This window comes from Mastigoproctus giganteus, chromosome 2, assembly GCF_048544385.1.
Source record: "Mastigoproctus giganteus isolate SK-2022 chromosome 2, ASM4854438v1, whole genome shotgun sequence".
Lineage (NCBI taxonomy): Eukaryota > Metazoa > Arthropoda > Arachnida > Uropygi > Thelyphonidae > Mastigoproctus > Mastigoproctus giganteus.
Window position 1 is genome coordinate 33,951,498 of NC_143576.1, and position 14,270 is coordinate 33,965,767.

Below are 14,270 nucleotides of genomic sequence, written 5' to 3' on the forward strand. Positions count from 1 at the left end.
GTGGAATTGCAGATGTTGCATTTAGCTTCCCATAAATCTTTCCATCTGTGAATGCTAGAAATTTCTTTTTCAATTCACTATTGAAATTGCATTTTTTTCTTTGGCATTTTGGCTATGGCATTTTTCTGAAAAAAAATAATAAAAAAATAAATACATACATTACAAAGTTATTTAAAATTAGAGGTCAGAATTTTCAGCCATTGCCATTGATGCTAAAATGCAAAATAGATGTTAAAAAAATGTTGAAATGCAAAATTTATGCTTAATTTGTGGGGGGGGGGAAGTAATTTGCCTATAATACAGATAGGAAGTTTTGTTGAAGAACAAAAAGAATTTGTTGTACTATGATAGATGCTAAAAATTAGAAATAGATGCTATCAGTACTAAAATTCAGTAAACAAAGTGCTAAAATTCCAAAATATTCTGACTTCTATTTAAAATATTTAATATCCAAAACTCCTATAATTGATTTATGATTATCAATTTTTAAACTAAAATTGTTATATATATACACAGTGGTGGGATTCAAATAATTTAACAACCGATTCGCTTCCCTAATGACCGTTCTAAGTATAAAAACACTATATACCGAAAGGTAGTTTATTATTTCATGCAGTTAATACTTAAATAAGAACAATAAAAGAGGTCCACAAAACTAGATTATGTTATAAGAAAGAGTTTTAAAATATTAATGAAAAAATATTACATAATACCTGACAAAAAAACAATAAAACTGTTTTTTTTTTTTTTTTTTTTTATGAAAACCCCAAACATGGAAGGCATCAAAACCTATAGCACCCAGTACTGTGCATGGGTTGAAGGAGAAGTATGGGGGGAGGGGGATTCCGGAAACTTTGCTCTAGAGACTAAACATGGGTTACACCACGAGTTTCTAGCCTCCAATAAGCAAAGTGGTGGTATTTCACCAGTTGATGAAAGTCATCTACCACCTGTTATTTAAGATATCTCCATATTGCTTCTTGATTGGCGTCCTCACTTGCAATTTTCTTCGCTTTTATCCGAGCATCATTGGCTGAGTGATTTATCCTTAACCATATTTTCACTGTAGGAGTAGGATCCCATTCCTAGCGGTAGGCCGATTAGACTAATAGTCATTGTGTTTGATATATTCGGCGAATAGGGGAAACCCTGGAGCCCGCCAAAAAAAAATAATAAAATACTTTGTGTTTGATATATTAGAAACAGTTAGGCGACTTCTCTTCTCTGAACATATTATGTTCATCTTTGAAAAACCCCTTTCTGCTTCTGCTGAACTTACAGCAATTGTTCTGACAATATTTTTAGCTCTTTGAACACTTTCAGGAATTGCATAATTCTGGGAATTTTTTAAAACTTTTTCCCCGAAATCTTGATAATCATTAATATCAGTTTGGTAATTAAAAATGTCATTAAATACAAGCAATTGTTCTTCAGCTGCTTTCCATGGAACTAGTACTTCTTCAATATTCCAGTAACCTGGCTCCAAAAAATTGAGAAATAGTAATTTATTCCTATCTTGAAATTGGCTACAACTTGTTTTTAAAATGTTCACAATCCATTAGTCTTGTTTTTTTCAAATCCGTTACGATGTTTTCTAAAAGTCTTTCCCGAGGAAGCCTGACAAACCAATGATTTTCTACAAATTTTATATTTTTGAAAGTTTCTGAAGTAATTAATTCATCAACTTTTTTTTCGTATGGACCCTTTTCCTTTCTAAGCATTTGAAATGTTTTGATAGATCTTATCACGAGTTTTTCAGCCTTTATTATGTCTATATTTCTTGCTTGCAGTGCATTTGAAAGAAGAGAAAGTTCGTTTAAAATATCAATCATCAATGCCAAATCAGTTATAGAATATATATTTTCAAGATGGTCAGCCGTACCTAAGTACTTTTTTATTTGAATAAAAATAGTGATGTAGCACTGGATAAGCATGCCACACAGCTAGGGTTGACCTTAAACTACAGGCAGCCCATCTTGGTCCCAAAACTCTACCAATCTTTATAATTTCAATTCCAAGTTGTTTAGATATTTTGGAAAGTTCAATTTGGTTTTTATTGGATTGATGAAAAATAGTATATATCTTATCAATAAATATTTTAAAATGATTTACTTGCTTTATTTCCTTTATCGAATCATCTAAAACAAGATGGAGGCGATGATTTAAACAGTGCCATGATGATTTAAACCGTTTGGAAACTATTTTGCAATCGTAGTACTCACTCCAGATTTTCTCCCAAGCATAATGCTGGCACCATCGGAGCAAAATCCTATTAAATTTTCTTCTAGGTAGTTCTTAGTAAGCCCAACATTATTTAAACTTTCCATAACTGAAGAACATATTGTCTCTGCATCTTGTTTTTCCAATTCACCTAGTTCAACGAAAATTGTTGGTGATCTAACTGAATCCTCAACTTTTAAGAAAACTATAATAACTAGTTTGCAGGATATTGTTGAAGCTTTGTCAATAATCAAACATATTTTCATATTATTTTCAATAATTTTATTAAATATTTCTCTTTTAATTTCCTTTGCAGTGAAATTAACTACTTTCACAGCAGTTTTACGAGAATGTAATCCTATTCCCATATCTAATCCATTTTTAATTTGCACTTCTATCTCATCTTCTATGTCTGAAAACGGTTTACATCTTTTTGCCAGGCTGTAAATTGTATTAAGTACTCTACAAGTAGCATTTAAATATTTTTCATTCATCGTATCTATTACTTTTGTTATTGAATCCTGATCAGAATCCTGATCACATTGTTTTAAGTTCTCTTTACAAATGTTATGAGCTTTTGATGAAAAATGTTCTTTCATTTTTTTTCCTTAGAGAAGCTTGTTGTACCTCTATTTTTCCCTGATGCCTCAATCTGAAAACATTTCCATTCTTTTGAATGGAAACACGAACACTTTTCTCTTTTATAAGTCATATTTTGCACAATACTCGCAACATAACTTTTTGTTAAAAATTACCAGTCAGTCATATTTTTCTTTAAAATTGTTATATTGTTGCACTGGCCGGCATACAGGAAGATTATTTTCAATTTTGGAGTTTTTATTGTTTTTTATTTCAATAATTGACCTGCTGCTTTTTTTAAGTTGAAGTGGTTGTGCTTGTGACTGTTTTGTACCATCCAAGGCCAATTGTGATACAACAAATTCTGATTTGGTTTCTTATTGAAAAAATCTGTCAAACTCTGTTGCCTTTTCATCCTTTTAAGGGCTACTGCAAAAAAATTTAAAAATGATTTATTTTAATATATTATAGAGCAGGAGCCGATATGTGCCTATATATTCGAATATTTTTACTGGTTCTGTCCACATGTGGTCATATCATTTTTATGATATAAACAAACTTTTATAAACAAAGCACTGTGCTTATACCATTGATAAACATCAGTCAAAACTTCATTTTCTTCATTTTATCGATACTAAACAAAAATTTCTTGCTGAATTAATAAATGGCATAGGCTATGCAGATTAAATACGATAGAATAATGTGTACGACAAACCTGTTTGTCACGGGAAAGCTGTGATAAAAATGTCAATTACCACGTGCACACTGGCATAAGGATTCCAACATGGAAGAACATACTTCCATAGCTTCCGAAATGGGTGATAAGATAACCCTTGAAATCTGTATTTCTATTGGTTTGTTGTGTCCTAGCTTCCAATTGTTTTTATCGATCGGGGAACACCAACACACTCATATCTCGTGTGAATTTAGGGCGTAACACAAAGCTGAAACAAATGACAGTGTGTCACCCCCTGGTTATTTGGTAATTTTTCTCTTTACATTATATGTTTGTTTACTTAAGTAACAAACGCGAGGGAATAAAAATGTACTATTTCATCAAAGATATAATGAGTTTTATGAAATGAATAAATAAATATTACAAGCATAGTTCCGTCTAATTTTTTTCACCTATGGATGGTATGAATATTACTACGGGCACTTGGAATACGCTGTTGCGTAGATGAACGTTAAAAAAGAGTAAGGAATGTAAATTTGTGATTTCCACATTGGGTGGCTGCCCAGGCACCCACCTTAGAGAGAACCCTGATCATAAGTGCCATTTTAACAACTGGTTCGCCGAACTCAAAAAAAATTAGGTATCGGTTCTGCCAAACCGGTGCGAACTGGCTGAATCCCACCACTGTATATATATAAAAACCTCTATTGCCTTCCTTTGCAAAGTAATATGTGAAGATTTTTGTTTCCAAATATTAAAATAAATATATAATATAAAATCTGTAATACTTTTATTGGTAAAAACAAACTTTTCACACATTGGCACAAATTAGAATGTACCAAACAGCAAGATGCCAAACTCTCAAATTAATTATTGTATGTCGAATCCAAACCATAGATATACTCACCATCTATTTTAAATTCTTTTGACACTGATGCTTCGAATACTGTGGCACGTCAACCAGAACAGCATTCACACTTCTATGGTCCCTACAGAAATGATTGGTGGTGTGATCTGGGTTTACACCGTTGTTACAATGACATAACGAAATTATTTTCAATAAAATATTTTAAAGTTGCACAATGTTTCTGAAAAATTCCAGGCAGATATTAAAATCCCTGCTGGATGTTCTCAGATGCTCTTAAAAAGAGGACATGTCCAGGAAAATCTGGACATCTGGTGGTAACCCTAAACAAAGGTAGTTATTATTATGAAGGAGAGAGAGAGAGAGAGAGAGAGAGAGAGAGAGAGAGAGACCAGTTTTGTGAGCTGCAAGTTTTGAGACCAGATATCTGCATGGTGGGGGAGGGGGGTTTGATCAAGATGTTTAGGCTTTGAAGGGCTAGCATAAATTATTAGTTAAACAGTGGAGTTGCTTTTTTTCCCCTTTTGCACAATGGGGTTTCCTTTTTTCAGTTGACACAAATTAAAGGAACACTTTTAATGCACTTAAATTAAAAAGCATAGATTGAATATAAGAAAATTTTCTTTTACCTTAAAGGTAATCAACTGTTGGAAAAAATTACCACCTCATCTTGTAGAACTAAAGAGCTTGTATAAAGTTAGATAGTTGGATGAAACCAGGTGACATTTTTTAAGCTGATGCCAAATAATTTAGCTTCTCTACATAAATTTTTTTACTAATACCAATATGCATGGAAACAATTGTTTTCATCCATTAATAAATTTGTATCATTATTTTGAAAAAGATTGTTTGTGTATTTTTCATAGAATTTTAACTTTAATATATTTTAAAATTGTTTTGTTCCTATATTAATTGTTGGTTGAATGTCCTTAAAGGCTAAACAGTATGAAGTGAAGAATGGATTCAGTCTTGTCAGAATTCATTGCTCGAACATCTGCTGATCCAGGTTTAGCAAGGGATCTCTTGGAAGGTATATTTCTGTCATTGTGTAATTTAATGGCATATTAAGTTTAATTTTATTTGCATTTAGAAAAAACTTATTACAGTGGAATCTCGTTAATACAAAGTTCAAGGGACCTAAATTTTCACGTTTTGTAATAACGAGGTTTGTAACGAGGTCCCCCAAAAGTGTCAAAATTTTAAAGTTTTTTTTTTTTTTTTGTACATACTGTATATCTAAGAATAATAATGAATAATAATAATATCAAAAATAAATTAATATAATAAAATAAAAACAAAAGCCTTGTCTAACAATACAGTAATAGGAATAACATATTTTTTAAATATTTTATTTATTTGTAAGATAAACTAAGAGAAAAGCAATATTAATGGAAATGAAAATATTGTACAGTATATATTTTGATATAAATACAATATTTTAGTATCACAGTAAAAAGAATTATAATCTTAATATAAAAGGAGACATACAAACCGTTAACTTTTTAATAAATTAATGTAATTTAAAGAAGGAATCCAATGTTGTTTGCACAGATGTTATCAAATGCAATAGTTGTTTCTTTATCAACGTTACTGCAGGCCTACACATTCTCTATTATGTTCAATGCATTTTGGGCATCTTTTTTAGATGGCAGTGGGCGTGCTTCTTCCCTGTCATTGATAACAAAAGCATCATCGTTTTGTTTGGTACCCAGCAGCTCTTCTGGTGTTGGCATTGCTGTGGTAGCAACTTCATCATCCACATTTACAAACCTCTTCAAATTTGCCAACAAAATCATATGCTCCTTCAAATTCCTCCATTCCTCACTGTTGCTATCACATTCGTCTGCTGGATCATATTTTTCGATGATGTTCTCTCCAAAGCCACTCTTTCTGAAGCAGTTGATTATTATAATTGATGTAATACTTTCCCAAGCAATAACAAGATTATGGATAGCATCCAAGACATTCCAATTTGGCTTCAAATTGTTCCCTCCTCCTATGTTGCAGATCAGGTACCTTATCAGGCGGGCTCTATGTGCTCTCTTGAGGTTATAAATAATGCCTTGATCCAGTGGTTGCATTAAACTGGTGGTATTGGGGAATTAAAACAACAGCCGCATATTTGTCAACAAGTGTCTCAGCAGAATGTGCTGTACAATGGTCTAGAATCATCAAAATGTGCCTTTTTTTTTTGAAGCCATTCTTCTGTCCAATTTTGATAACCAAGACTGAAAAATTTTGACCATAAGCCAAGCATTTCTATTGGCCTCATAATCACAGGGAAGTTGGTTTACTGCTTTAAAACATCTTGCCTTGGAAAACTTACCAATCACAAGTGGGCGTAGTTTTGTACTGTCATCTGAATTGCAGCATAACAAACAGAACGATGAGTCTTTGTTTACTTAATTTTCCACCATGACAAGACTCTCCTTGAACAGCAAATGTTTTGTTTGGCAACAAATAAAAAAATAAACCTGGTTCGTCAAGATTAAAAATATCTTTTGCCTCATATTTTTCGAGGTGGACCGTACAGAACACAACCAGCCTGTAGCCTTTTCTTTGTCCACTAATCCAGACTCACCGCAAACATTCCACAAAACCAAGTTATTCCTGTCTTTAAATCTTTGTAGCCAGCCACTGCTGCATTTGAAGTCACACTTTGACATTCCAATATTTGACGTTTAATTTTAGATTATAAAATGACTTGCTTTTATTGCTGTTTGGCAATGTCATTTATGTGGCTTTTCATCACAGCAAACCTTGAGGGAATAAACTCTTTCAGATGTATTTAAAATAAAGCAGAGCGCTTTGGAATAGTTACAGAAGGATTGGTTGGAGGAAAATAAACTCAGATTCTCTTTAGTTTGGGCAGATTTTAATAATGTAAAGAAATTGCACCTAGATTATGGGCTTAATAAAAGCTGTTAAAGATAAGAGGGTTATTAGTAACTTTGGTCTGAATTTAGTTGAGCAGTGAAATCCACCCCCTCACTTTTTCCCTTTTTGATTGCAATTTTAAGAGACCCTTTGTTGTTGTTGTGTGGATGCAAAAAGAAAAGTTAAGAGTAGATAATTTTTTTGAGAGATAAATCTGCTACTGGGTTAGACTGGATTCAAAATTATGCTATTAAAAATGTTAGTTATTTATAGTTTGACCTGTTCATCATTTATTTATTTAGGCTTTCTTTGAAAGAAGCTTTCCCTCCCCCCCTCAACGACTAAAAGGAAATGTCACCAGTTTCTAAATGTCTCCCTTACCTCTGTAAATGACTTTAGGCAGATCTGTTTCTCATATTTTTAGAAACATATTAGCATTAGCATTAGTAAAGGCACATGATGCAAGAAAGCAAGCTTATATAGCATCAGCCAAAAAAAGAAACAAATCTAATTTCACCCATCCACTCGCTCCAAATGTTTGTCTAGTTCTGCCTTCAATCTATTTAAGCTATCAACTTCTACAACGACAGATGAAAGTTTGTTCCAGCAATCAACCACATGCTGGCTAAAGGCAAACTTCCGCATATCTATCCTACAACTGTCTTTCCGCAATTTGAATTTATGCCCACTCAGGTGATTATTCTGAGCAAGTGGAAGAATCCCATCAGTATTGAGCATGCTCAAAGCATTCACGACTTTATACACCTCAATCAGATCACCTCGCAGGTGCCTAATCTCCAGACACTGTAATTCGCAAAACTTAAGCCTTTCTTCTTAAGAGCAATCCTTTGTTCCATTCACTAATCTTATTGCTCTTCTTCTCTACTCGTTCCTGCAGCTCTACATCTTTCTTAAAATGAGACCTTCAGACCTGCATACACTAGTCAAGGTGTGGCCTGACCATTGCCTTATACAAGGGGATAATCACCTCCTTATCCCTTCTAGAAAAATTCCTGTATGTCATTGACAAGACACCATGAGCTACTCTTGCAGACCGTCTACACTGCTCAGAAAACGTCATATCTGCCTGCACAATTAACTCCAGGTCCTTTTCATTGTCTACCACTGTCAGTGTAGTACCACACAGTTGATATATTACTCTAGGGTTATTGCTTCCCATATGCAGTACTTTACATTTGTCAATGTTAAACTTCAGTTGCCACCTCTCAGCCCATTTGCTCAACTTTTCTAGATCCTGTTGCAGCAGCGTACTGTCATTAACAACCCTGCCAACCTTCATATCGTCTGCAAACTTGATATTAAGCCTAATATACTATCAAAAACATTAATAAATACAGAAAACAACAATGGACTCAACACTGAACCATTGGGGACTCCACTCATAACATTAGTCTACGAAGAGCAGTGTCCATTGATTACCACTCTCTGGCTTCTCCCACTCAATCATCCCTTTATCCATAGCAGCAATTTGCCTCCAGTGTCACACTGCTTCAGTTTGTGGAGCAGTCTCCTATGTGTGCAACAGTATCAAAAGCCTTTCTAAGATCCAAATATATAATATCAAAGTTATTCTTTTTATCCAGTTCCTTTGTAACCACATCATAGTATCCAATCAAATTGGTCAGACAAGACTTCCCCTTAACAAAACCGTGTTGTGTCTGAGCTATAACTGAAGTCTTTTCTAGATAATCCTGCAGTGCTTCTTTAACCAGTGCATCCATTAATTTCCCCAGGTCTGTAATTAACAGGTCTGTAATTTGATGCCTTGACTTCAAGCTCATCAAATTTATTAACTATACTACTAGCATTGGTGTACATGCAAGTATACATGCACCTGTTTCTACTCTTAGTTACCCTAACACAGCCCTTAGATCCTCCTTTGTGAATTGGGGTCACATTTGCACATCTCCAGTCCATGGGTACCTCCCCTGAGTCCAAGGAAGCTCTCATAATTATGGCTCAGGGTTGCTTACTTTCTCTGCTGCCTCTTTTAATATAACTGGATAGATCCCTTCCACTCCGGGTGCCGTTCTTATGTTTATCTTCAACAATTTATCCTCCACTGTTCTCTCAGTTATTACAAAGTCATCTAGCTCACTGCTAGAGTTTAATTTGCTGGCATTGCCCCTCCCTGAATAACTCCTAATATGTGAATGAAGATGCAAAATACCTATTTAGTTTGTTAGTACCTGAGCAGGATCATCAAGAGTTGAACCATCGATATCCAGTGGACCAATCTGATTCATCCTCTACCTTCTAGAGTTTACCTAAATAAAGAACTCTTTGCATCCTTTGCCAAGGATTTCTCATAATCTACCTTTGCCTGCCTAACCTCCTTTGTGACTTGATTACAGACCAGCTTATATCTATCATAGGCTTCCGCATCACCCATTAATGTATGTGTATCCCATGCATTTTTCTGCATTTTTCTTCTCTACCACACGTCTCATTAGTTCATCTGACATTCATTTAGGCCTAAACCTTCAACAACATTTCTTATTTGGGCTCCTCCGTAGCCAGGTGGGAAGGAGCAGCAGTGCGTAGCACACGCTTCTTGATTAGACCGGGGTTCGAGCCCGTCACCACCAAATACGGAAGATGCGTAAAGGTCAGGGAATGACCACCGCATATCCCAGAGCAATATGGCCTTAGTTGCTAATGCTCCTAAAAAACCAAATAACAACAACAACATGAAAAGCCTAGTAGCTTCCAAGATAAATTCTTTGAATGCTTCCCATTTTGAATTTGCTATTGGTAACATCAGATGGTCGCACCATATAGAATTTAAATACTGTCTCAGACCTCTGTAGTCACCTTTACAAAAGCAAAAACCCTTCCCTTTACCACTGATGGTAGTTACCTCTTTGAGTAAATCCCACTTCAGCACACTGTGATCACTGCCACCTAGTGGTTCCTTTATCTGCAGATTCTTGATATGTTGAATTTTCTTAATAGCTTCTCCCTGTTCATACAATTCACCTCTGAGGTAGAGGAAGGAGGGGTTTCGCCGTTCCTGGATGTGCTGATTTGTAGAGAAGGCCAGCATTTGAAAACGAAAGTATTTAGAAAATCTATGTGCAAAGGCCAATACTCACACTACAGCTCGGCTCAGACTAACCATCACAGGAACAGTGTGGTAAGAGCATTAGTGGATAGGGCAAAATCTCATTGTAGTACCTCAGAGGATAGAAAAATGGAGTATGAACGTGTTACGGCGGATCTTTTGAAGTGTGGCTACCCCATGAGGATCATAGAGAAATATATCAGTGGAGAGCAGAGTAGAAGTGAGTCCTTCGTGGCAATAGCCACCGCTTACATCCCCGACTATCTGGGTTTATCCGAACATTTAGCTCGTGTATTAAGGAATTACCAGACACGTTGTGTGCAGCTTCCTGCCTGGGAGCCGCACACAATTCTGTCACAGGTCAAGGACCCTGTCTTAAAGGAAAATATAAGTGGGGTCGTATATAGTATTAAATGCCCGGAGTGTGGGGAGTGTTATGTGGGAAGAACAAAACGGCGTCTCAAAGATCTTCTGGGGGAGCACACAAATGTGATAAGAAACGCAGGCTATGGTAAATTCGCCGTAGCTGAACATTTCTGGGAGAAGCAATATCAAATCTCTCCAGAAGAAGCTGTCATCACTGATCGGGCCCATAGATTTTGGGACCACAAGTGGCTCGAGAGCTTACGAATTAGTTCTATTGAGAATAATATAAATAGAGATAGGGGCACACGCATTCATCCCCTCTTTGAGGCGGTAATCCTTGGAGGGGATGAACGTTTTTGCCTAAAACGCTCCCGAGCCACTTCCGGTTCTGACGGGAACAGTATATGTTTACGTGAGACGCACTGCAAACCTGCTGGTATTTAATGATGCACCGCAGAATAGAAGTACACTGTTGAGAAAGAAGGCAGAAGCCTTTGAAAGCTTCAGTTAGTATTTTAGTGCTTTTAACCTAGTATATTTTATTGTATTTTAAATTCGGTATTTGTATTATCACCTTGTATATTTCTGTATATCACAGTTGTCTTATTTTAAAATTGCTATCATCAGTATTTTGTTTTGTTTGTAAATAAATTTATTGTAAATATTAAAATTTTAAGCATTTGGTTTTTCATCTTTTCTTTTTACTTCAATGGTTGGTGAGAAACACTAAAAAATCATAGTATTCTACATCTGTCTTTTCTTCATTTGAATTTATGCCCCCTTAGGTTCGTAATCTGAACAAGTGGAAGGATCCCATCAGAATTCAGCGTGCTCAAACCATTCAAGGCCTTATATACCTCAATCAGATCACTGCGCAGGTGCCTAGTCTCCAGCCACTGCAATTTGCAGAACTTAAGCCTCTCTTGGTAAGAGGATTCCTTCATTCCCCTCATCAATCTTGTTGCCCTTCTCTGTACACGCTCAAGTAAATCTACATCCTTCCTAAAATGAAGCCTCCAGACCTGTACGCAGTACTCAAGGCATGGCCTGACCATTGCCTTATACAGAGGGATAATCACCTCCTTTTCCCTGCTAGCAAAATTCCTATATATCATTGACAAAACCCCATGACCTGCCCTGGCAGCCTGTCTGCATTGCTCAGAAAACTTCATATCTGCCTGCACAATTACTCCCAGGTCTTTTTCATTTTCTACCATCTTAAGTGTAGTACCACACAGTTGGTACGTTTTTCTGGGGTTACTTCTACCCATATGCAGTATTTTGCATTTGTCAAGGTTAAACTTCAGTTGCCACTTCTTAGCCCATCTGCCCAAATTATCTAGATCCTGTTGCAATAGCACACTGCCATTACTGTCATTGACAACCCTGCCAACCTTTGTATCATCTGCAAACTTCAACATTAAGCCTGATATACCTTCATCAATATCATTGATAAATATACAAAACAACAGTGGACCTAACACTGAACCCTGTGGGACACCACTAATAACATTAGTCCAAGAAGAGCAGCACCCTTTGATTACCACCCTCTGTCTTCTTCCACTTAACCATCCTTTTATCCATTGTAGCAACTTACCCTTAATACCATTCTGCTCCAATTTGTACAATAGTCTTCCATGTGCAACAGTGTCAAAATCTTTCCTGAAATCCAAATATGTGATATCAAAATTATTTTTTGCATCCAGTTCCTTTGTAACCACATCATAATATCATATCAAATTTGTCAGACAAGACTTTCCCTTAACAAACCCATGCTGTGTCTGAATTATTGCTGCAGTCTTGTCTAGATGATCTTGCAATGCATCTTTAACCAGCGACTCCATTATTTTACCCGGAACAGAAGTTAAACCAACTGGTCTGTAATTACTCGTGTCACCCTTCGATCCCCCTTTGTGAATTGGGGATACATTTGCACATCTCCAGTCCGTGGGAACCTCCCCCGAGTCCAAGGATGCTCTCATAATTATGGCTAAGGGTTTGCTTAGTTGCTTTGCCGCCTCCTTTAATATAACTGGATAGATCCCATCCACCCCAGGTGCTTTTCTTATGTTTAACTTCAACAATTTCTCTTCCACTTTGCTCTCAGTTATTACAAAATCATTAAGTATCCTGCTACAATTTGATAACCTTTTGCCATTTTCAAACCTTAATAATTCCTCACGTGTGAATGTAGATGCAAAATACTCATTCAGTTTGTTTGCTATCTGAGCAGGATCATCAACAGTCGAACCATCGATCTGAAGAGGACCAATCAGATTCATCCCCTTCCTTTTAGAGTTTATATAAGTAAAGAAATCCTTGCTGTTTTTCTTAGCATCTTTTGCCAAGGATTTCTCGTAATCTGCCTTCGCCTGCCGGACCTCCTTTGTCACCTGATTACAGATTAACATATCTGCCATAGGCTTCTGAGTCACTTGATAATTTATATGCATCCCATGCATTTTTCTTCTCTGTTACGAGTCTCATTAGTTCATTTGACTACCATTTAGGCCTAAACCTTGAACAATATTTCTTAATAGGTATGAAACTTTTAGTAGCTTCCACGATTAATTCCTTGAATGCTTCCCACTTAGAATTTACTGTTGGTAATATTGTCAGTTGATCCCACTGTACCGAATTTAAAAACTGTCGGAGACCACTGTACTCGCCTTTACGGAAGCAAAAACCCTTTCCTTTCCTTTCCTTTACCCCTGATGGTAATTAAATCTTTAACTAAATCCCACGTCAGTACACTGTGATCACTGCCACCTAGTGGTTCTTTTATCTGCAAATTCCTAATACATGAATGATCACTGCTGATAACCAGATCAAGATTATTACTTTCTCTGGTTGCCTCTCGAACATGCTGCTGCAGAAAACAATCATCCAATAAATCCACAAAAGTCTGACTAGTGTGTGAGTGCCCAACCCACAAGTTCCAGTCAATATCTGGGAAGTTAAAATCCCCCATTATAAGACATTCCGATTTACTAGCCCACTCTGTTTCTCTGTACATTATTAGTATAAGTCATTAGGCCTATAACACGCTCCTACTCTTATTTTTGCTTTCGCAGTGCTTATGTCACACCAAATTGACTGAACAGTGCACTGTTCATCTATATCAACTGGATGCACTTCTTTTGATTTTATGTTTTTCTTTATTAACAGCATAAGGTGGATGGGATCGATCCAGTTATATTAAAGGAGGCAGCAAAGGAAGTAAGCAAACCCATAGCCATAATTATGAGCACATCTTTGGATTCAGGAGAGGTCCCACGGACTGGAGATGTGGAAATGTATCCCCATTTCACAAAGGAGGATAAAAGGGTGACACGAGTAATTACAGATCTGTTAGTTTGATATTATATACTTGGATCTTAGAAAGGCTTTTGATACTGTTGCATATGGAAGACTGCTGCACAAATTGGAGCAGTGTGGCAGTGGAGGCAAATTGCTGCTATGGATAAAGGGGTGGTTGAGGGGGAGAAGACAGAGAGTGGTATTTAATGGACACTGCTCATCGTGGACTAATGTTATTAGTGGAGTCCCTCAGGGTTCAGTGTTGGGTCCATTATTGTTTTCTGTATTTATAAATAATATTG

The 14,270-nt window shown here is 36.2% G+C and overlaps 1 protein-coding gene across 1 annotated transcript in view; it reads left to right on the plus strand.

Annotated features, from left to right (window-relative positions):
• The window catches only part of LOC150089260 (OTU domain-containing protein 7B-like), a 151,220-nt gene that overhangs the window by 37,148 nt on the left and 99,802 nt on the right, over positions 1-14,270 (plus strand). The window contains exon 3 of the mRNA XM_090389924.1: positions 5,276-5,370. Coding sequence (XP_090246050.1) covers positions 5,298-5,370 — 73 coding nt within the window. The 5' untranslated portion in view covers positions 5,276-5,297. The remainder of the gene's footprint in view (positions 1-5,275; positions 5,371-14,270) is intronic.